Source organism: Lutjanus erythropterus, chromosome 23, assembly GCF_056507025.1.
Source record: "Lutjanus erythropterus isolate fLutEry1 chromosome 23, fLutEry1.hap2, whole genome shotgun sequence".
Lineage (NCBI taxonomy): Eukaryota > Metazoa > Chordata > Actinopteri > Lutjaniformes > Lutjanidae > Lutjanus > Lutjanus erythropterus.
Window position 1 is genome coordinate 20,661,415 of NC_139339.1, and position 21,261 is coordinate 20,682,675.

Consider the following 21,261-nt stretch of genomic DNA (forward strand, 5'->3'; position numbering starts at 1 on the left):
TTTCTTAACATAAAAAGTTTGATTACGGCAGCCTTAAAATTCAAATACAGTTATAACATTTTGTATGTATTCAGAACCCCTAGCTCTGACAATAACATGATTTTTTTTCTATTGACTACAAATTAGGGCTGCAACCACTGATCATTTTTGTTGTCAGCTAGTCTGCTGGACATTTCCACAATTAATTAATTAATTAGTAGGACACCCTGGGTAGACAGAGAACCCGCTGGCTTGGGTATGCCTCCAGATCTCCCAGGGTAAGTTGGAAAGTGTTTCTGGGGATTGGGACGCCTGGGATATCCGGCTTAGCCTCCCGCCACTGACCCTGGATAAGCAGCAGAAAGTGGATGGATGGATAATTCATTAGTGTCATAAAATGTGGATCACTGCTTCCCAAATTCCAATACGACATCCTCAAATTTTTTGTTTTGTAGCCCAACGATAATCAGTTTACCATCATAAAGGATCGAAGAAATATGAAATTTTTAACATTTAAAAAGCTACAATCAGAGAATTTTAAGTGGTTAATTAATCGTTAAGCTGTGATTCATCGTTGCAACTCTAGTGCTTTGATGTAGAAAAGCTTGTACCTGTCAGTTCATACAACATAACTGTCTATAGATCAACTTTATTCACGGTGCCAGTGTCTCTGTATCATAACAACCATCTGTCCCTAATGGCAACAGCACACACCCAGAGGTGATAAGGACCAGCACTCATCTCACTCATCATCACACACACACTTCACACTCTGGTCGGTCTGAGATTGAGACGAGTCCTGACCATCAGACAAACAAGTAGCAATCACTACAGCACTGGATTATCTATTATACTTGTTTGGCAGTTTTTTCTCTCTCTGCCCCCAATTTTCCTTCCTGTCGTCTTGCTACCTACTTTCCTTTCCCAAGGCGGAGACGGTCGCTAAGCAACCGGCACAACACAACAGCGCAGCTCTCCAACTTGGCTCTCTGCTCGGTGTGCCCCTGTGGTTTCAGACAATCAAATACATGAGTGTGCTCGCATTCATACAGAATGTGTGTGGGAAAGGTGAAAGCTATGAATAGTTTCCATCTCATAAGCGAAAGCCAAAAGTCCCTTTAGCTTTTAAGAGCCGCCTCTTGACTCGAGTGTAACATCATCTTGCATTCATTGAGGATTTATTACAGGGCATCCATCTCTGGACTGCCTTAAACAGAAAGGACAAAAAATGAAGAAGGCCGTGAACCTGTGAAGAGATATGCTTTTAATTCACTCCAGCTTGAATAAAACCAGCAGAAATCCACCTGTCGCAGACACAGACATCCATCTAAAGACTTGCGTAACAAAAAGGCAGATGTGGTTCCTATAATGCTTCCTAGTAGAACAAATCAGTCTAGTACTGTGTGACAGTAGCTGCATGATTGTAGCCATTAATGGCAGCACTATTTAAAGTGCTGTGCACTGTTATTACATTGTCATAACCATGTCATGACACCTGTAACCAGTATCTTTATGAATGTATATGACTCATTAAGTGACAGTACAATATACTGTCAAATGCGGTGGCTTTGACACTGGCTGTCATAAGTGTATCAATAATATTTTCCCTGACCTCTAGTAAAGTAGTACATTTTGGACTAAAAAAGTCAAATGTTATAAGGCCAGTTTGACAATAGAGTACAGTACCACTGCTGTTATTCATAGCTGGCCTTAGCTAGATTAGCATGGAGCTAGCTGCCTAATTGGCTCACTCAGCACCAGGGTGCCAGGAGCCAAACCCAGCAAGAAAAACACCTTAGTACTGTATTCCCTCTTGTGAAACTGGCACTGACTTCCCAGAGACATAACTGACCCAATGACACTTAACGACAATAGTCAAACATTCATAGACTCCTTTATGCTCATACCACCAGTTTGATGACAGACTACAGTACCAAGGATATTTAGATTACAGAGTTAACTGATGGGCAGACAGCATGGATTTAGCGTACGGAGTTACCTGATAGAAGATAGCAATTAGCTAGTTTACTTGTTGCTAAAGCAGACTCAGTGCTGTCTGTATTACCTGTAGTTGGCATTCTTAATTAGCTTGGTTAGCTGTGGAGCTAGACACCCAATTAGCTGACTCAGCCTCAGGGTGCCAGGAGCCAAAGCCAGCAAGAACACCACCTCAGTACTGTACTCCCTGTTATTTAACTGGCCACATTTGGTCTCATAACAATGGTCGCATAACTGACTTAATTTACCTTTGGTGTCAATTGACAGATGCCATGACATGCTAATGACAGTGTAATGCCAGTCTTGTGCACTTCCCCTTAAAAAAAAACCCTTTTATTAATTGGCAACAAATCTGAGTTCCCAGAAGTAAAACTTGAATGAATAAATTCCTCAGTGTCTAAGGTTCAAGGCTTCGGTTGGAGAAACCCTACAGCAAAGCACACCTCACTGATGGCAACATAAGCATTGAGCAAATCACTGCAGTACATTGTTAATGCAATTATACAAACACAATGTGTTTTGTGCTGCCATGTCACCACTTACACAGGTACAAATGTAATCCGAGCACAATCTGTAGAAAAAAATAATACATTATTCGTTTTCCAGATGCAACCACTACTTAAAGACTTTCACAGATTGTTATGAGGTTACAGCAATCAAGCTAGCTGCTTACAGAGTATACATTCGGAAAATGAGAATGATCATCATGGCTTTACAAAAATATACATTTGTGGGCATGCACTGAGCGACACAACACCTGGTGCGTCCTATAGTTTTAAAAAAGAAGGTAAAAACAGGAGATCTCATCAGTTTACAAAAGCAAAGCTCGAGAACAAAATGGCACTTACTGTAACTATAGCAGTTAGAAATCTCCAGGGCAGCATTATAGCCACACACGTAAACAAACACTCCAACACCAACAAAGATACAACTCAGATCAGGGGTGCTATCAGTAGACAGACACTTGGCCGCTTCACAGCACAGTCAAAGTTTTCAACTCAACCAGATTCATCCAATTAAGGAAACAGATTCTAGGGCTGCCCCCTAGTAGTCACATAAACCATCAGTCAGTGGGAAGAATTTTAGGTGACCAACTTTTCATTTATCCATTAGTTGCAGGAAAACACACACAAAAAAAGAAACCAAAGTCAAACTCCAGGGAGCTGCACCTTACCATTGAGTATGGGACAAAAGTATCAGAGGCAATATGTGGTATGTGCGCTTAACTGGAGTGTGGGAAGTGTTGGTGTTTGTGTACACCACAACATAAGAGGATCCTTACAATGACCACCAGGACCAGAGCTGATCAGGCGGGCAGACAAAATGAACCAGGCTCGGAGGCCACCGATATCACAGAGCACTGCTGCTGACTTAACTGTGCTATAACTGCCACCAAGACAGAAGGAGCCCGGTTTGGCTCAGTTAACAGTCCTATTAGACTGAGATACATCCACCAAGACAGAGGGAGCCCTGGTTGGTGACAGGGAATACAGTACTGAGCTGATTTACAGTGGCTCTGACTAGGACTCTGCTTCTGTGGGTCGATGAAGACATGGGAGGTTTAGACAGTATTAGGTGGCATTAAGCGGTTGAGGAGTGAGTTAATTTGTAAGTAGACATCATGCATCGGATTTATATGTCTGCGAGTATGTTTTTATAAAGTTATTATTTAAGTTATTTGTTCCTTTGTTTTGAACAAGACTTGTGTGAGGTGAAACTGAGGGGAAATTAACAAAATGCTCAGTCTCCTTTCAAAATCATTACCACTTCTGCTGCAAGTATTTCACAGGCATTTCGCTTTGTGCCCCAAAATATGTGTTTAAATAATTATATTAATATCATAAATGTGTGACGGCTACTCGACTAATGGCTTGAACTAACAACTACTAGCCAACTAGAAATATCTTTAGTCAGGGGCAGCCCTAGTAGATTTCCCATTAATATTATAAAAAGGGTTAACAAAAGTTTCATAAAAGATTAATTACGTTAATCTTGACTGTATAAAAAGAAAAAAAGTTCTCTCACAAATTAAATAATAAAAACTGAGAAATATTGGGCTCCAATCCATTACTCATACATCTTGTTTCAACCTGAGAAAGGTTTGAAAGAAAACCTCCTTGGTTTTAGCACTGACCACAGTCTTGGCTTATAGATCCAATTCTTATGACCAAATTGGCATCATAACAATGAAATCTTCAAACAAAGAAAAGATTGCACATCAGATCAGTACAAATGGATTTTCAGAGCACTGTGGTCTGTAAATGTTGTAAACTTGCATGTGATATGTTAAAAAAATCTATTTGGACTGTAAATGTATAAGGTAACCGTATGTTAAAAATATGCTTTTCTACCTCAGGATTTCATTTTGCTGATGGCAAAGAGAATCTCACTGACCCATAATCAGCTTTATCCACACCAAACATTCCTAAAATAAGTATCACATGGCAGGTGTAACTCAATTTGTGTCAGCTGGCTGAACTAACGGCGCTTTATGCCTCCACCGCTGCTGTACTCTGCTCCTGGTTCCCCTCCACAGCAGGGCCGAGCGGCCCGGCCCACCACAGACTCAGGGCGTTGTCTTGTCGCATCTCTCGTGGTGACATCACAGCTTCAGCTCCCTCACTGTCGGAGGCGGAGTCTCCCTCGCTGTCACCAGGCCACGGGAACTGACGCTGCCCGCTGGAAGTCGCCAGCAATGGCATGAAGGGATGAATACTGTAGAAGAGAAGGACGGAGGGACAGAGGGTGTAATGCATGGACGTTAAATGTGTGTTTCTGGAAGGATTCAAAAGCATTTCTGGTGTTTTGCACTGCAGCCTCACACTGACAACATACACAAGTTCACAGACAACAACTGAATTAACTGAAATTTATGTCCAGATTCTGTACAAAACTGTAGCACACTCACAGCCATGATACATCATTTTTAGGTCATCAGCCATGTCATCTTTTCTACACACATCAACATTAGATTATGTGAATTGTTACAAAACAAGAGAGCCATTTACTACATTTTTCAAAAAGGCATACAGACTCTAGTTGTTGTTCTAAGCCTTGCAGTAATACTGTATATTCTGTTATGTTACAACAACAAATTGGAGACTGTGTCTTATTTTATCCAAAATATTCTGGTTGATTTGTTCATATCTCCTGTGCTTTTGTGTGAATGATTGTGGACCCAAACACAGCAGGACAATCAGGCAGGAAAACAGCAACACAGTCACTGAACATGATTGAAGGACCTACATCTGATGATTGCTTATTTCTCTCTACTATTCACAGTTGGTGTTTGTTTGCACTGGAGTCCAATAAGATCTTTCTCTGTCACGATTCTTTGTTTGTGACTATTTGTACCATTCTTCGTCGACATAAATGTAATTTATGGTGTTTTTAGATTGCTGCTAGACAACTGCATTAATACAGGTTCATGGGCCCCTTTGAGTGTGGAAAGTGAACGCAGTAATTATATATTTGTAGGCTAAATATAAACAAATATGGATTGAAGCAGAACATCTTGTTATTTTTACATCTATCATTTTTCAATAAATTTTGATTTTCGGACTTCACAATGCTCGAGTTATTGAAAATGTTCAGATCATACATGTTGAAAATTAGAATTAAATTGTCAACACACTGAATGAAACAAACAATTTGGTACAGCCCTAATTTGTAGTTAACGGTATATGCTAACGGTCATAGTATATGACCTATATATATATATATATAGGTCATAGTATATGCTAACGGTTAGTTAGCATATACTATGACCTGGATAATTAAGAAGCTTTAGTTTCCACCTCTACAAGATTTAAGAATGGGTCAACTTCAATCATGTCTCGTTAATCTTCCCATAACTGAACATCAAACAGTAACTTATTACATTACACAGTTGTGTTATTTGTCATCAGCCAATGGGATGGGTTAGATTTTTTAGTGATCACACCTGATGCCGTTGGTGCAGTCCCAATGGGCCTGGAACCTGAGCTGAGGCTGCAGGAGCTCCTCGTTACCATCGGGAGGAGCTGTCTGGGTGTCCCACACTGACACCACTCCCTCTGTGTCGCCGCTCAGCAAGTACCTACCTGACCTATACAGAAACAAACAACCAAAATTTTTTTAAAAACATCAGTCCACAGTCAATATAACACAAGTACCAACAGGTCACAGGTGATTGTTTATCAGCATTTATACTCCTGTGTCAAAGTTCAACAAAATGGTCAGGCTAAACAGAAAGGATGCAAATAAAAAAAAATGGATGAATGCTCATATACACACATACAACTGAGCAGAGCTCCTGTCAGTGAGGTATACTTACACATCAAGGTCAAAGTAGATACGCTGATTAGTGGCCACGTTCCTTTTGAGTGAAAACACAACCTTGCCTGGCTCTCTGAGGTCCCAGCACAGGACTTCTGGATCCTACAAACACACGGTCACAAGAGCTATTTGTCCAGGGCTACAGAGTAGAGGTCTTTTTTTATTTTTTTATTCAAATCAAAAAAGTTCAAGTAAAAAAAAAGTAGGTAGCTTGTTGTAAGCTTAAAAATGGCGAGGACAAGTTTCTCTCTTGTAAGCATACAAAATACACATCATTGAACTGTATCATTTAGAGTCACAGAGATATATTGGTTGGCTGATATTATCGGTGCGATATTGGCCTAGTACAGCCATATCAGTCTATATTGTTATCCGTGTACATTTTATCCAATATTTTTCTCACAGAAAATAATAGATTGTTTTTACTACTTGAGTATCATTAAACCAGTATAAATACCATCCCTTCCAATAAAGTGCAACTGAAACTAAATATAACACTACAAACAAAATAAACACAAAACAAAATAAGGATACATGATAAATATTGATCCTGTTAAAGTATCGACGATAACCTATCACAGCATACTGATCTATACTGGCATATATTAGTGGATAAATATAATCTCTAATACTGTCCGAGTTGACAGCTGACATCAAAGCATTTATTCTGGGGAAAATGTTTTATAAAATGTCTGAGAGATTATTTGATGGAAACATAACTGAACATTTGAAGAGTCAGAACTGTTCTTTGTTTTTATTGTCATAGTGATGTCAGTTAGATTTGGTTCGGTCAGAGCCATGAAATATTAAATCATCCATCTTTGCTCATGACATCTGAGCCTTCCTGATCCTCAAATGTGTATAAACTACAGCTGAAACACCTGAAACTACTGGCTGTCTTATCAGTGTCGGCCATGAGAAGCAGGTAATTATCTGCACTCTTGACTCAATTGCTATAATTAACTTTAGTTAATTTAATAACTGTGGAGATGCTGGAATGCTTGGCTAGTCTATATTCAATTTTACCACACTGACACAAGGCAACAACTAAGAATAGAGGGCTTTGAATCACAGAGGTTGATGGTTTCTGAGTCCCTACATTGTGATGTCAAACGACTCCAGACAGATCTATGGTGGTGTCTTAACTACCCTTGCTGTTAATTATTGCCTAATAATTGGCAAAATAAATGTCACTTATTACCAATTTAATTCAAACCCCTGTAATGCCTAACCTCTGCGGCACTCTTGTGAGACACAGTGGCTCCTTTTGACTTTCACTCTGCCATCATGCCTAATCAGATTCATTACACGCTGACTCATGCTATCAAGACAGGAACTTAAGCTCTTATCCAGAAGCTTTGATAATGCTTGTGTAAACCAATTTCCCAATGCAACAGAGCAAAGTCATTTGTTACCTGCTTAACACACAAAGCCTGATGGTGTCTCTGTGTGTGTGTGTGTGATCATTCAAACGAAGCAGCATTATTACCCTCAGGTCTCTTCTCTGCATGCTGCTGCATGTGTGTGTGCGTTCGTGTGTTCACCTTGCGCCCGCCGGTGTACAGGTAGTTGCCGTCAGGGGAGAAGAGCAGATGGGTGAGGCCTCCGTGGTGGCGGGTCGGCAGCAGAGCCAGCAGGGTGCCATCTTGGCAGGAGTAGAGGCCAGCGCAGCGGGAGTAAGAGCCACAGGCGTAAACAGACTGGCAGGGGCTGAAGCCAAAGCAGGAGATGATGCCACTTTGGCCCTGCTTCTTCACTGCAGCGAAGACACAAGAGTGGCATTTGGCAAGGCTCTCAGCCTTTTAAAAGGTTCACAAGACTCCCAACTCCCATCACTTCTACTCAAAGTTGACTTTTTGGCAGCTCATGCATTCCTGATTACATCTCCGAGAGGAAAATATTTCTCAGTAACGCACACATCATCTGTTTCTTTTTACAGTTTACTGTTTTCCCAATCATCCTCCTTCTCACTCTTTACAAAAGACTTTTAGCACGCTTTGGCACAAAATAGCAGAAGTGTGGGTTTGGCAAAGTCCTCATATGTCTCACATAACTTATTTTTGAGATTAACCATACATTTCTGCATAATTTGCAGCTAATAATTCTCAAACAGAGCTGATGGAGCCAAAAAGACAGGAAACCATAGAAAGCAAAGATCAACCAGAGCAAGATATCAAGTTGCATTTGACTTTTTGCATTTGTTACCAGGTTTGTTTTTTGTTGCCACCTGAAAGCAATTACACAATGAAATAATAATAAAAAAAAAAATCATCAAGGATATGAAAATGCAACACTTGAGTTGAAAAATAAAACCTATTTGTTGATGTTTTCAAGGTTCATTTTGGTGCTTCAGAACATTTCAGCCTGTTAACTACAAGACAAACACAGGTTCAGTTCATTTCACAATGTTACAAAAACCTGACAGGCAACTCAAACTTGTTTGAAGTGTATGACAGAGATTAGCATTTCATCACAGTAAAGACATTTAGTTCCCTTTATTTTTTGCCAGACAAACATAATAAAAACTCTCCTTGTTGGTTTGTTCAAGGAGACTTTGAGATGTGACAGCCAGCTGTCAGACAGCAACCTTCTGAATACAAGAAGCAACCGACTTCCCATTATCCTTTTCACAATGTCCCCGTTTACTTATTGTCTGACTTCTGGGTTTGATTTTACAAAGAACATAGCCTGTGAATGCAGTTCTTTTTGTGAATTATTCTTTACTCTCAGAGTTTGGAGCGTCCTTGTACAACAGGGCGAGTTTGCAAAACACCCCCTGCTCTCAATAATACACCTTTTATGTAACACATGATTCAATATTTGTTATAATTAATATCATTCATAACAAATAATTATCTCAAAGGTGACCTCCATCTTGGTGCACATGAATTTTCCACCACTTTCAGGAAGCTTTCAACATTAATACATAACAATATAAGATATTTAATGTGTTTTAAGGGACCCCCCAAATCAAAAAGACAGATTTTTTCCATCTTAATTGTTTGGTGACAGTTTGCCAAGATGGAGATGTTGACCTTCTCTTGAATATACCACCAACACACCCACCAGCTGTATCACCAAGCAGAGGTAAGCTTGTATCTACCCATGAATGAAAGGCTCGTGTTTGTGACGTGTTCATTTGTTACATTATATTTGAGAGAAGGCAGAGATCTCTATGGCCGACATCTCCAAAACTCTGCCACTCGCTCCAAAACAATCTAGATGGATATATAGTCCTGCAGCTACAAAGAACAATATGAATTTTTAATTTTGGGGTGAACTGCCCCTTGAAATGGCTATCAACTTTTGATGTAAAGAACTGCAATGAAGATGTCTTTAAGACTACAAGCTTGTACTGTAAAGTATATACGATTTGTAGTTAACTCATTAAATCATGCAAGTATGATGCCTAAAGCTGAAACTGTGAGAGCAGTTGATAACTGACCTATGGTGGGCCGCTCCTCACAGTCTCTTCCAGGACGCTCAGTGTAGAAGATCCGGACAGTTTTGTCAAAGCCGCAGTAAAGCTGCGTCCCATCGGGTGAGAAGCACAGGGAGTGGGCTGCTGTCAGCTCATCCAGGTGATTGTAGGGTCGGAAACTGGCACGCACCTCCCCGTAAAACGCATCCCATACATGGACCGGGTTGTCGCGGCTACTGCTGGCTAGACTGCGGATGGACAGGCCAGACGAAAAAAATATCAAGGTGGGGAACAGAGTAAGTTATTAAAACAAACGGGAAACGATCTGAGAGACATCAGGAAATGTAGAGTGAAGGATGCAAAGAATGAAACAAAGGCGAATAAATGCTGAGAACACTTCATACTGTCCCTGAGGACATTTTTTATATATTACAATTAGGAAATGACTCATTTTAGCCTTTCCATACATAAAGTATTTAGTGCACCTTGAATGAACAGTGTGACAATCAATATCTGTCTGTAAAAAATAAACCACACCAACTCATGGAATAAAATAGAGCTGTACTGGCATCTCAGAGGACACAAAACAGATTCAAATGAAATAGGCTGCTGAGATTTTAGAAACATACATTATGTATGACCAGAAAAAAAAAAAACTTCATTGTTTGATTCAGTTCCTTCTTTCTGACCTCGACTGCACCTGAATGTATCAATGCATCAGAACAAACACACTGCATTGTGCTACGCCTCATTATGGAGACAAGACCCCAGCACATTCTTATTGATTCAAATCAGGGCCAAAGACTGAGCCATGCCTTTTTAACTCTAATTACTGGGTGCTGAACAAATGCCGAAACATCACTGCGGCTCAATTAGACAAAGGAAATTAGCCCCTACCGCTGCTGCCGTGTTCTGTTATGGCCCCTCTGAGCCGCAGCTTTATTCCAGAGCAGGGAAATGCCCAATTATAACGCTAGACTGCTGCTAGCTTGGAGCGATGCCTAGAACTCAGTGCAACTTAACCGAGCCATAACAGGGGCCCTTATTCCCTCTCTACAGGAGGGGCATCAACAACACGCGGCTTTTGGCAGACGGAGAGTTCAAGGAGCGCAGGGGGAGGAATGAGAAACAAAATGGGAGATGTGAGACAAGAGGGATGGAGACAGAAAAGGCAGAAAAACAGGTTTGCTGTAGATGCGTTTAATAATAATCACAACCATAACCTTTTATCTGGCTTCCACAATTTACCCTGAGCTTGTCCGACCACCTAGCTGTGCCCTGCAGGAGCTTCTCTCTGATTTGTGGCAGCGATCTGAAGAAGATGAAGCACTCCTGTTGTCATCTCCTACTGGCATCCTCATCCTCGTGACAGACAGGTCTTTGCATGGCTTTGGCAGATACGCCCAGGACTCTCAAGTGGTTCATTGTGCACATGAGTCGTTGGTTCATCACTGTGCTGTTTACACAACTCTCATCTTTGGAAGTGCAGCTCCTGACCCTCATCCCCCTCCTCTGTTCTGTCTGGTGTTGAGGTGGAGCAGTGCCAGCGCTGGGCCTTGATCAGACGGATCTGTCGGAGGGCGGAGGCTGCAAATGGAGGATGATGGGAGCTAGGGGAGGAGGCATATACGCAGTGAAAACTGTTGGCAACTTGACCTCAGCTCGTTAGCACGGCCCTACCTCTGTCGTCACAAACGATACGCATTCTCTACGGTGACGGCTGGGTGTTACTGATGTTGGCTCAGCTTCACAGTGCTCGCAGAAACACACAGTGATGTCATAATTGCCACATTTTAAAAGCCTGCTAGAGTGCGCGCCTGTACACAAAAAAGAGAATGAGATAAAAAGAGAAGCCCCAAGTCAGGGAATCATGAGGCCCTTTAGGTGTTTTCTGGACTCGGGAGAGCCGTTAGTGGGCTGAATCATGCTGAAAAGTACTGTGGGCCTCAAACAGCCAAGCAGCTTGCGACAGAGGCAGAGGCAGACGAGACGAAGGCCAACTCTTCACTCGTAATGAGAGACATCACAAAGCTTTTACAGCTTCTCTCAACGCTGGCAGCCGGCTCCCACAACGAATACAAATACCACAGGGATCAAATAATGAGTCACAAGCGCACAACAATATCTTCTATATTCGGACAGTCGATTAGCCAGGCTCAAAAATCTTACTCATACGCAGAAACTTGCTCTAACCATCCAAGGTCTAGATTAAAAACACCAATCACTGTCTGGCACCAGCCTGGATAAACAACACGCTACCTTTTCTGTGTATACATCCTTCACCATCTGGCAGGATGACCTTCAAAGTGAACTTTAAATGTCTCATCTATCCAGCTGTTAAGAGCTGAGGCTCAGGGCGTGGTCTGGCAAAGACTGAGTTGTACTCACAAGCACGTGTCTGGGTCCAGAGAGTTCATCTTGGGGTACCAGCAGTAGTCGTAGATGGTGTCTCCTTCTGCCATCCTCAGCACCGGACTCTGCCAATGAATAAAAGAAAGGAAAGCAGACGAATAGGAATGTAGGGACAGAAACACAGTATTTACAAACTGTAATGACTGATGGGATCCATCAGTGCTGATGCTGGTGCAGAATAGAAAGAAGAAAATATCACAGGTTTTTCTTTGTAGTGAAATTCAATATCAGAAGACGGTGGCTCCATGTGAGAAATGGAGCAATCAAAGCTCAATTTTCTACTCTTTTCACAAACGGTCTGAGATCACTGTAATGGAGGAAAATGGATTATATTTCAATTATTTTTGTTCAGTGATCCCAATCTACCAGCCTGTAATACAATTAAGAGATTGGCTCGCCACTTGATATTTCCCAAAACCTAAATGACAGAATGCCCGTTTTATTCTAACTGTTAAATCTTCAGTAATACATTTTCTCAAGCTGCTGCCTTAAACTGATTGAATCATTTTGTTCATAGTTGATTGTAACACAACATACAGGCAGAAATCATGGTCAACAACAACAACATACTGACAGTTTCTGTATAAAAAGGTCAGACAACACACAACAGACTGATGGCCTTTTAGTTACAGGAACTATCACAATTTAGACTGTTTGAAAGAAATGTTAAATATCTCATAAACAAGATTAAGGCATTAAAAACATCTGCAGTAGAGCAAAATCGGGGACAACCTACATGTTTTTTCTGTGGCCAATGATGTTCCTGATTATTAGTAATCGAGGAGAATCCTTCTCTGAAAGTCCCTGTCCTTAATTTGTAGTCCCAATTCAGCACCAATTTGTCCAGAGAGACAGCTTCTGTAAATTGCTATGGCTATAACTTCAGGCATTTTTAGTGATGTAAGTGGGACACTGGGCATGCTTGTCGTCATTGAAATATATCAGAATGTGATGTTTATTGCAACTTCAATAAAATTACATATACACTCCTTTTGGCCGTCTGTAGCAGTAGCCTTGAATGTTGATTGGCTGTTACTCATGACGTGTCAGAGAGGGCTGTGGCTGGGACACTGAGCAAGGCTAAAGAGTGGTGACAACAGCCAGAGAGAGGTGGCTGCATCAGAGCTAAAGTAGCTTTACTGGCAATCAGATTTGAATTAAAAAAGAAAAAAAAAATCCAATAATTATAAAACCGCTGAATATCGGAGCTGATAATGGATTGACCCCTCATACAGAACACAAACCTCTCGAGATCTGCTGCTGCTCTCATTTGCAGTCACAAACTAGATGATTTCAAACTCTTAAGTCCCTTGTGCACTGGACAAACAACCCACTACCATCCCCTAACATATGGGTTTTATCTTCAGAGGAAAAGGGTGCAATTGGGATTCAGTCAAGGGCCAAATGACTCAGTAGACATCATGGGTATTGATCAGCTCTACCTAGCTCTGACTGGCACTGATGTAAACTTCACACTGGGATGGACATGCTAATTTTCAGCACTTTTCAGGACTTTCCCAACCACATGTGCTGCTTGACTTGACTCAATTTGACCAGAGCGCAGAGTCTGCACCCCTTGAAGCTGATGAGCACTTATCTTTACTCGAGCGCCTGAACAGTGGATAAATATTGTATTTTCTATAAATTGTTCACAAACAAAGCCCTCTTTGATTTTGTTATCTAAAAGCTTTTATTGCGAAGAAGCAAAATCAGGAAATGTTGCATTTTCATCAACAGTAACTCAGCTCCTGTCAGCTGAAGGAAAGCATGAAACAGCAAAATTAAAGTAGATACCGATAATTGGCCCTCCTGCACACACGAGTTAAGCACTTTGTTTCAGGTTTGGGGATGATTATTGTCTACCCTAGTATTTTGTATTCTTTTAATACCATTTTTTTTTTTTTTTACTATTTCAGTACTTTACTTACCTCCCCAGGAACTACAGGTGAAATATAGCAATTTTCTAAAACACCAGTACATCTCTTCATCTCAGGTTTTGAGAATGAGAAATGGCTTTTTTAAGCTTTTATATACGTTAGTAACATTTCCTTAGGCAGCTACTTTTTCTCTCCTTTTAACACACTGAAAGGATAGTAAGCTGTCTGTGTGCTCACCATCTCAGGAAGTAAGTCCCAGTTGTAGCTGTAAATCTCTGGAGGGAGGTTGTACACACGGAGCACATTGTCTGCACTGTTGGTCAGGATACAGGAACCGTCAGGAGCCCTAGATTACAAAAGGAGGGATGATGAAAAAAAAGATGGTGGTGTATTAACAACTGTGAACCGAGAACAACATGTACACAGGTTAGTGCTATAGTACACAGGCAGTTTGGACTAAAGGTCCCATTTCAAGGCTTCTTGATCATAAATGTTTTAAGTGTACTGGGTTGAGATGTTAATTTATCCTGACCATAACATTCAAATTGTTAGTAGCAGCCTCACTTTCACCAAATGTAATGTCTGCACAAGTGTTCCCACTATGGCCTGAGAATGACAAACACAGTGGAAGTCATTTTCCTAACTTCATTAGCACTGAAAGACTCATTTTCTCAGTAATCTAGGACGTCAACATCTGTCCTCAATATCTGCCTCTGGGCACGAAATGTACAAATGTAATGGTCTTATTTATTTATTTAATCATACTAATGACTCTCAAATTCGATAATGATGTTAACCTTTTATACTTAGCACCTTCAAAGCCTCATCCCCATGGTGTATTGTGTGTCACATTAATTTTAGAAGTGATTACCATTTGCAGCCTTTGAGGTAATTCTCTGGAAGGCTGGAGTACTCAGTCCAGGAACCAGTCAGCATCTGGGGGTTCTGGGTAAAATCTAGGCCAAGGCTGAAAGCAAGATAGAGAGAAGGGCATGTCTGCAGCTAATGGGTTTAAAAGACCAGAATGAAAGCATTACACAACAAACTGAAATCAATGTCGAGAGTATAAAGTTGCCAGAATAAACACAACCACACCTTGACTTGTGACTTATAGTTCTGCTTATGATTTGTTTAATTAAGTTAAACTTACAGCGCAGAATATTTGTCTCCCCCCTCTGGGAGTGAGAGTAACTACACTGTCGACATAATTACACAATAGGCTTAACTCACATTGTGAAACAAGGGCTTGAATGAAACAGACATGTTAAAGTCCCACACAATTTCTAGCGTCTTGCTCGACTTGCACAAAGTCCAACGGGAAAATCTCGGGTAAATTTGACTATTTCACTGGCAAGGATTGAGCTGCTCTATTTAGACACAGTATTACTATACAGTGGAGAGGATTGTTAATTACATTTCACACCTCTACAGGTTAATTCCATCATTATTCATCCTGTGTAACCTTCTCCAAATTCTGCCATTGTGATGACTGATAGTGTTAATTACTTGTTCAGCTAATGCTGTTGTGCTTTTTGCTGCCCCACTTCAAAATGAGTGCCATTTTAAAATTCACAGAGGAAGGCAACACTCAGGCAATTACAGATGCTAAAATAGCTACGACTGCACATCAATCCTGTGATAACAGTTGTTCACACATGTCCTCAAATTCCTGCTTGGTTTTGGCTGAAGAGACAGAAATCAGGGTCTAGTAGCTTCACACTGACAGTGTTCTTGACATGTTTCACGTGTTTCAAGGCCAAAACAGCACCATTTTCTCATTACTGTATGTAAGGTTGTTTGCCTCGATGTGAGTAAAACTAATCATTTTAATTTTTAAACCTTGTCTTGTCATCACAGCATAGCCTGCTCAGTTGGTGCTGTAGGCTTGCCTTGGTAGTAGTCATTTCCGGTGTCATGTTGTGTTCAGGCATACATGATTGCCTTTCCTTTCAATCACCCCAGCCATCTAAGCATGTTATCAATACTTAGTCTGATGATGGATGCTACAATTTCAAACTGCAAGTGTGTGCTCATCAGCACAGTCACAGCACTGAGTAACAGGAGTTAGATTTCAAATGCAACATTGTAGGCTAATCAGAACCTGACAGGAGTTTTCTTGACAACAGGATGTGGTTACACAGAGTGAAATCCGCTGGAAGGGTAATTAAACGGATGCCCAGCATCACAACAGTTGTGTGATGTGCGCAGTGGCTTCTTAAGCCGTTATTGAAGAGGGAGGGTTGGGGAATTTAAGTTGATCTGGTTGAATCTGGCTTTAGCATATTGTTGCTAATGTGGCTATTACCACAGTCTGCTAGGGTAATGTTGGAACAATGTTGTAATATTGAGGGACAGTCAAGAGAAACTGAATGTTAAGCTTCATTTGAAGTCAACTAAATAACAGGAGTATTAAGTAGGTTGTTGGTAAAATTTAAGCTGCAGCATGAGCTGTGTTAGTGCTGAGCTTGTTTGTATACGGAAGCTGGTGTGACCGTCAACGCTATGTGTGTTGCTGTTGCATGCAACACTAAATTTATTTACTAGGCATGCACTGAAGTTAACGATATAGCTATGTGTGAAAAAGAAATGGTCAAACTGCAGGAATTTATTAGCTTGGCACTGATGTGCATCTGTTATTAGGACCCATTTAGGATTGCGTAGGTAGAGTTACTCAGTGCACTGTGAGCAATTAAGTTAGATAACATGCATGTTGCCCCATTGACCAATAGACTGGTTGAAGAGTCAGTAGAATCTCAGTTGACCAAGATTTTCTTTGGATGATTACAGCCCTAGGAAGCAGATATAAAAGGGAGTACTGAATTTTGCTGTTCGGTGCATTATAATAAAAGTGTTAGCTGGAAATAGTTTGTCAAAACTAAGGCTTCATGAAGCCTTAATAATGATAATGATAATAATAATAATAATAATAATAATAATAATAATAATAATAATAATAATAATGAACCGATCCTTGAAGCATTTGTTTTGTAAGGGGAAGGTCTACAGGTCTAACATTAGGATCAAAGTATATGCCCTAATGTTACAGATATTGAGCAGCATCACTCATATCTTTCTTGTAAAATGTCAGATGTAATTTGTAACACCAGTGTTGTCACATGTTTATTACCTGGTGGGGAAATCTCCTCTCTGTGTTGTTCCTGTGTCACTGTATTTCACAGTAATATTTTGCTTCAGTTATTTGAGTGTGTGCACTGACAATCAGTGGTGCTCCTGGTAACTAGAGCTATATTAAGGATGAAGTGATTAAAATAGTAAAAATGACAGCTAACAATAATAGAAATCATCCTTTAACACGATTCGCCAGTAGGACATATTCCATTTAAACACAAACAGGTGGAAATAATGAGCCACAAGTGTTTGTGGAGGTGAACACATGCTCAACCAATCAAAGCTTATGATGTGGAAATACTGGAATTCTGCAGTGTTTCATTGAACTTCACTTTTTTCAAGACTATATGGTCCCCATCCAGTTTTAAGAACATCTTTCTCTGCTGTGGATGTACAAAATATTCTCTCTCCATTTCACAAATATGTGTTTAACACATACTCATAATCATTACATGACAACCTCAACCCCTTCATGAAATCCTGCTTGAAACAGCTCAATTGATGGCGTGTCTACTGTATCTTTACCACTAGATATGTGGAAACAGAGGATAAAAATAAACGTGACTTCTTCCCCTACTTACTGTTGTCCTTCACTGGGGCTATCTGCGGATCCATTACTGTTGTGCTCCTCTTCCGATTTCGTCTCTCCTTCTTCTAAGGGGGCATCATGCCCTCCGTCTCCATTCTGATGGCATTTTTCTTCACCTCCCTCACTGACAGGCCTTTCTGCCCCCTCTCGACCTTCCTCCTCACACTGATGTGGTTCTCCTGTTCCTAGCATCAATGAAAACATTTGTGTGGGTAACTCATTAATCCTGAATCACCACCTCTGACAGAAATACAAAATCTTAACTTGAATTGAACAGTTTCCACCTTCTAATATTTCATTTGACACACGAAGGCGCAGATACTTTACCTTGTGCTGGTGAAGCTACATCTTCCTGCAGCAAGCCCGCCTGTGCTGGTGTTTCTCCATGCATCTCTGCAGGTTTTGCAGGCTGCTCCACTTCCTGTTCCTCCTCACTCATTCTGAGCCGCTTGGCAGATGGAGGTGCACCTTCCTCTGACTTCTCCCCTACATCCAAGCTGTCACCTTCAGGTAAAGGTGGCACCTGTTGAGGGGGTTCATTATCTGCTTCTGCGTCCTGCCCTGCACCTGCACCACCTCCACTTTCACCACCTCCAGCTGAGTCAGACATCTCACTCTGTGTTTATCAATCCCTCCTTTCAAGTCCTTTACCTGGCGTCCAAGAGCCTTGTGTCCCGTGACTGGCTGTCAGACGTGGGTGAGGTAAGTGCTACTGGGATAGTGCTTCTTCCTGCAGTGTGGGTGTTTGAGTCTGCTGGGATTCGAGGACATCACAGCACCCACTAGCCTAGAAAGAGTGAGATGGCAAGGTGACAGGGCAGGTGAGACCAACTTTATAAGACAGTGGAAAACACATATGTTAATAATATGCAAAAATATAAAAGCACATTTGCATAAACCTAAACCAAAGGGTTTCAAAGTGAGAGGTGGGCCTACCCTAAATGTGTGTGATTTGGTTAAAGAGATAGTGCAGAGTAAGGTTGTCTAAGTATCAATACCATTTCAAAACCACGTTTAAAACAATACAATGCTAACATTAGATAGTATCTTAAGTAGTAAAAGTAAAAAGTAAAAGTAAGTAAAAGAAAAGATTTAAGTGCTCATTAAAGACCTCAGTTTAGTTTAGTCTTTATTTTCCAGCCTTAAATTTGGCTTGCAGGATAGCAAAATCAGATAGTATTTGTTTTATGTACTTTTCTCTTGACTGAAAGAAGAAAATACTATCTAATATCTATCTGTCTATTTTTTTTTTCTATTGCCATGGTATTGAAAGAGGTATTGCATAGGCTATCGTTTTTTTTTTAAAAAAAAGGTATTGTATTTAAGTTTAAAATTCTGGTATCTTGACCCCAGTTCAAGTACAATATTGTTGAATTTTTACTATTGTTCACACTTTCCCAGCACCAGAACGTACATATTGCAGGAAGTCGAGGCAATATTTCTGAAGCTTGATGGGAGCTCGGGGCTGTTAGAAACATGGACGTCTTGCATTTTCCAGTTGATGGTGCTGCTGTTGTGCTGTCAGGTGACCCACGGTAAGACACAGACTCTGTTGGCCAGAGTCTTAAGATGGAATTTATTTGTTGTTGTTCTATGTGATAGCTAGTAAATTAGATATGGCTGCTTGGTTAAGCTCAATACTGCCAAAATGACTGAAAATCTAAATGAGTTTTTTGTGTCCAAAAAGAACTGATGTGAACGCACAGCTGACGCTCACTGACACACAAAATAATATATATTCAATTATATCACTGATATATGCAAAGTAAAGTAAAAACCATTCCCTTGTCTAAAATACAGCCCTCATTTCCCGTCATGCTTGCAGGACTAGTATGTTAAGCTTGCCATCTTATGTTAAAAAAAGTACCAATCCTTTTCGTTTGTGTTTGTGTCTGTTCAGAACATGGTGGTTTACGTTGGTAATTGTCACTTTTGTGTTGGTTTTAACCATTAGTGAGGTGACTGCTACAGTTCTTTTGGATAGCTATAATTTGAATATTTTTGAGCGCTTGTCAAAAATGTTTGCCACATTTTATTTTAATCTCCACAATCATCTTGCCACCCCCTTGGGGATCCTGACTTCCAGGTTTACAACCAATGATTTAGAGGAATAACTGACGTCAAGCTGCATGTAAACACCCCACAGACACCTATAGTTAGTCGTGACGTGCCCACCACTACAAACTAGCATTATGTTGAAACAATACAAAATATGCAAACATTTAAATTAAGTCCAGTGCTGTTTAATGTAGCAGCCTTTCGGCGTGCCACCATGCACAACAACACCAACCTGACTATATTTTACCTGACTGGAACGGAGCCTTAATTAGTGCCATTAGTACCACCTGTGTTTACGTTACTATTTTATGTAAAAATGGCTGCTGTAAAAAAGGGGTAATAACTGACACCGAGCAGCGTGTAAACGCCCCACAGACACCTGTGGCTAGTCGTGACGTTCCAACCACTTCAAACTAGCATCCAACTAGCATTAATGTTCATTTCGTTTGCGAGACTTAAATTACATGACAAACCTTCACACGTTTTACTCCATGAATGTCCTGCTGCCGTTTTATAATCTGAATGATGCTGGCAAGTGAGACGAAACGCTTCAATTTCCTTTGACCGTCGGTCCACAACAGAAATAGCAGTCACCCCACTTTAGCTAATGTTAGCATTAGCCCAGGCTAACAGTCTGCTGCTACCTACCTGTATTGTGGCTTGCCTGGCCTTTGGTTCTGCTTCACGTATTTACTCCTCGACGGTGTCAGAGTTTCACCGGCAGCCGGAGAGTATGAACGCCACACGAAGCTATTCGGCGTCCTTCTTCTTCAGGACTTTGTTGCCATTCACCAGTTCATTGCGAGAAGTTGTAAACACTGAGGGCGGCCATGTGTTTCAAACTATCGCGAGAGTTCCGCTTATCGAGGTCTCATTTTAATACATGGAAGCATGGAACTGTTTAAATCATGTACAGTGGTAGAAAAGTTATTCAAATCCTTTACCTAAATACTAATACTACACTGTGAGAATACTCCACAAGCAAAAGACAGTAAACCTTATTTAAATTTAAGTATGTGAGAATTATCACCAATATTTAAATATTTAAAGTATTAAAAGTACTCATAGTGCAGTAAAATGGCCCCTGCAAGTGTTTTAACAATATGATATTTTTGGATTAATATTACTGCTGCATTAATGTAAATGTTGCATCTTACTACTGCAGATGTTTAAGTTTGTGCTAATTTGAACTACTTTATATACTGCTATGTAGTTAAGTGCAGCGGCTCTCGTTCAGGACCCCCACAATAGATGCACATTTGACCACAGACCCCCGATTTGAGAGGATTTAGTCTTAAGAAATCTCCTCTGGAAGATAAAGTCTTTATAGTCAATCAATGATCAAACTAAGATCATTTGTAAATTAAAATCAATCAATGGCCAATCCTATTTCATCCCTTGTTCTAACCTACAAAAATGTGATTAAAGTTAAAAGTGGCATAATCCTCGTTCTGCTGGAGACCCCCTACAACCCACTCAAG

At 40.6% G+C, this 21,261-nt stretch overlaps 1 protein-coding gene across 1 annotated transcript; it reads right to left on the reverse strand.

Moving 5' to 3' along the window:
* Positions 1 to 1,853: 1,853 nt before the first annotated feature.
* On the reverse strand, positions 1,854 to 20,634 carry wrap53 (WD repeat containing, antisense to TP53). Its single transcript, XM_084711969.1, has 11 exons — positions 20,429 to 20,634; positions 18,050 to 18,509; positions 17,715 to 17,907; positions 14,876 to 14,971; positions 14,242 to 14,350; positions 12,104 to 12,192; positions 9,740 to 9,963; positions 7,839 to 8,050; positions 6,293 to 6,396; positions 5,921 to 6,064; positions 1,854 to 4,692 (listed from the first exon to the last, which is right to left on the reverse strand). The coding sequence occupies exons 2-11, from the start codon at positions 18,330 to 18,332 to the stop codon at positions 4,467 to 4,469; spliced, it is 1,680 nt and encodes a 559-aa protein (XP_084568095.1). The 5' UTR covers positions 18,333 to 18,509; positions 20,429 to 20,634; the 3' UTR covers positions 1,854 to 4,466.
* Positions 20,635 to 21,261: the final 627 nt, after the last annotated feature.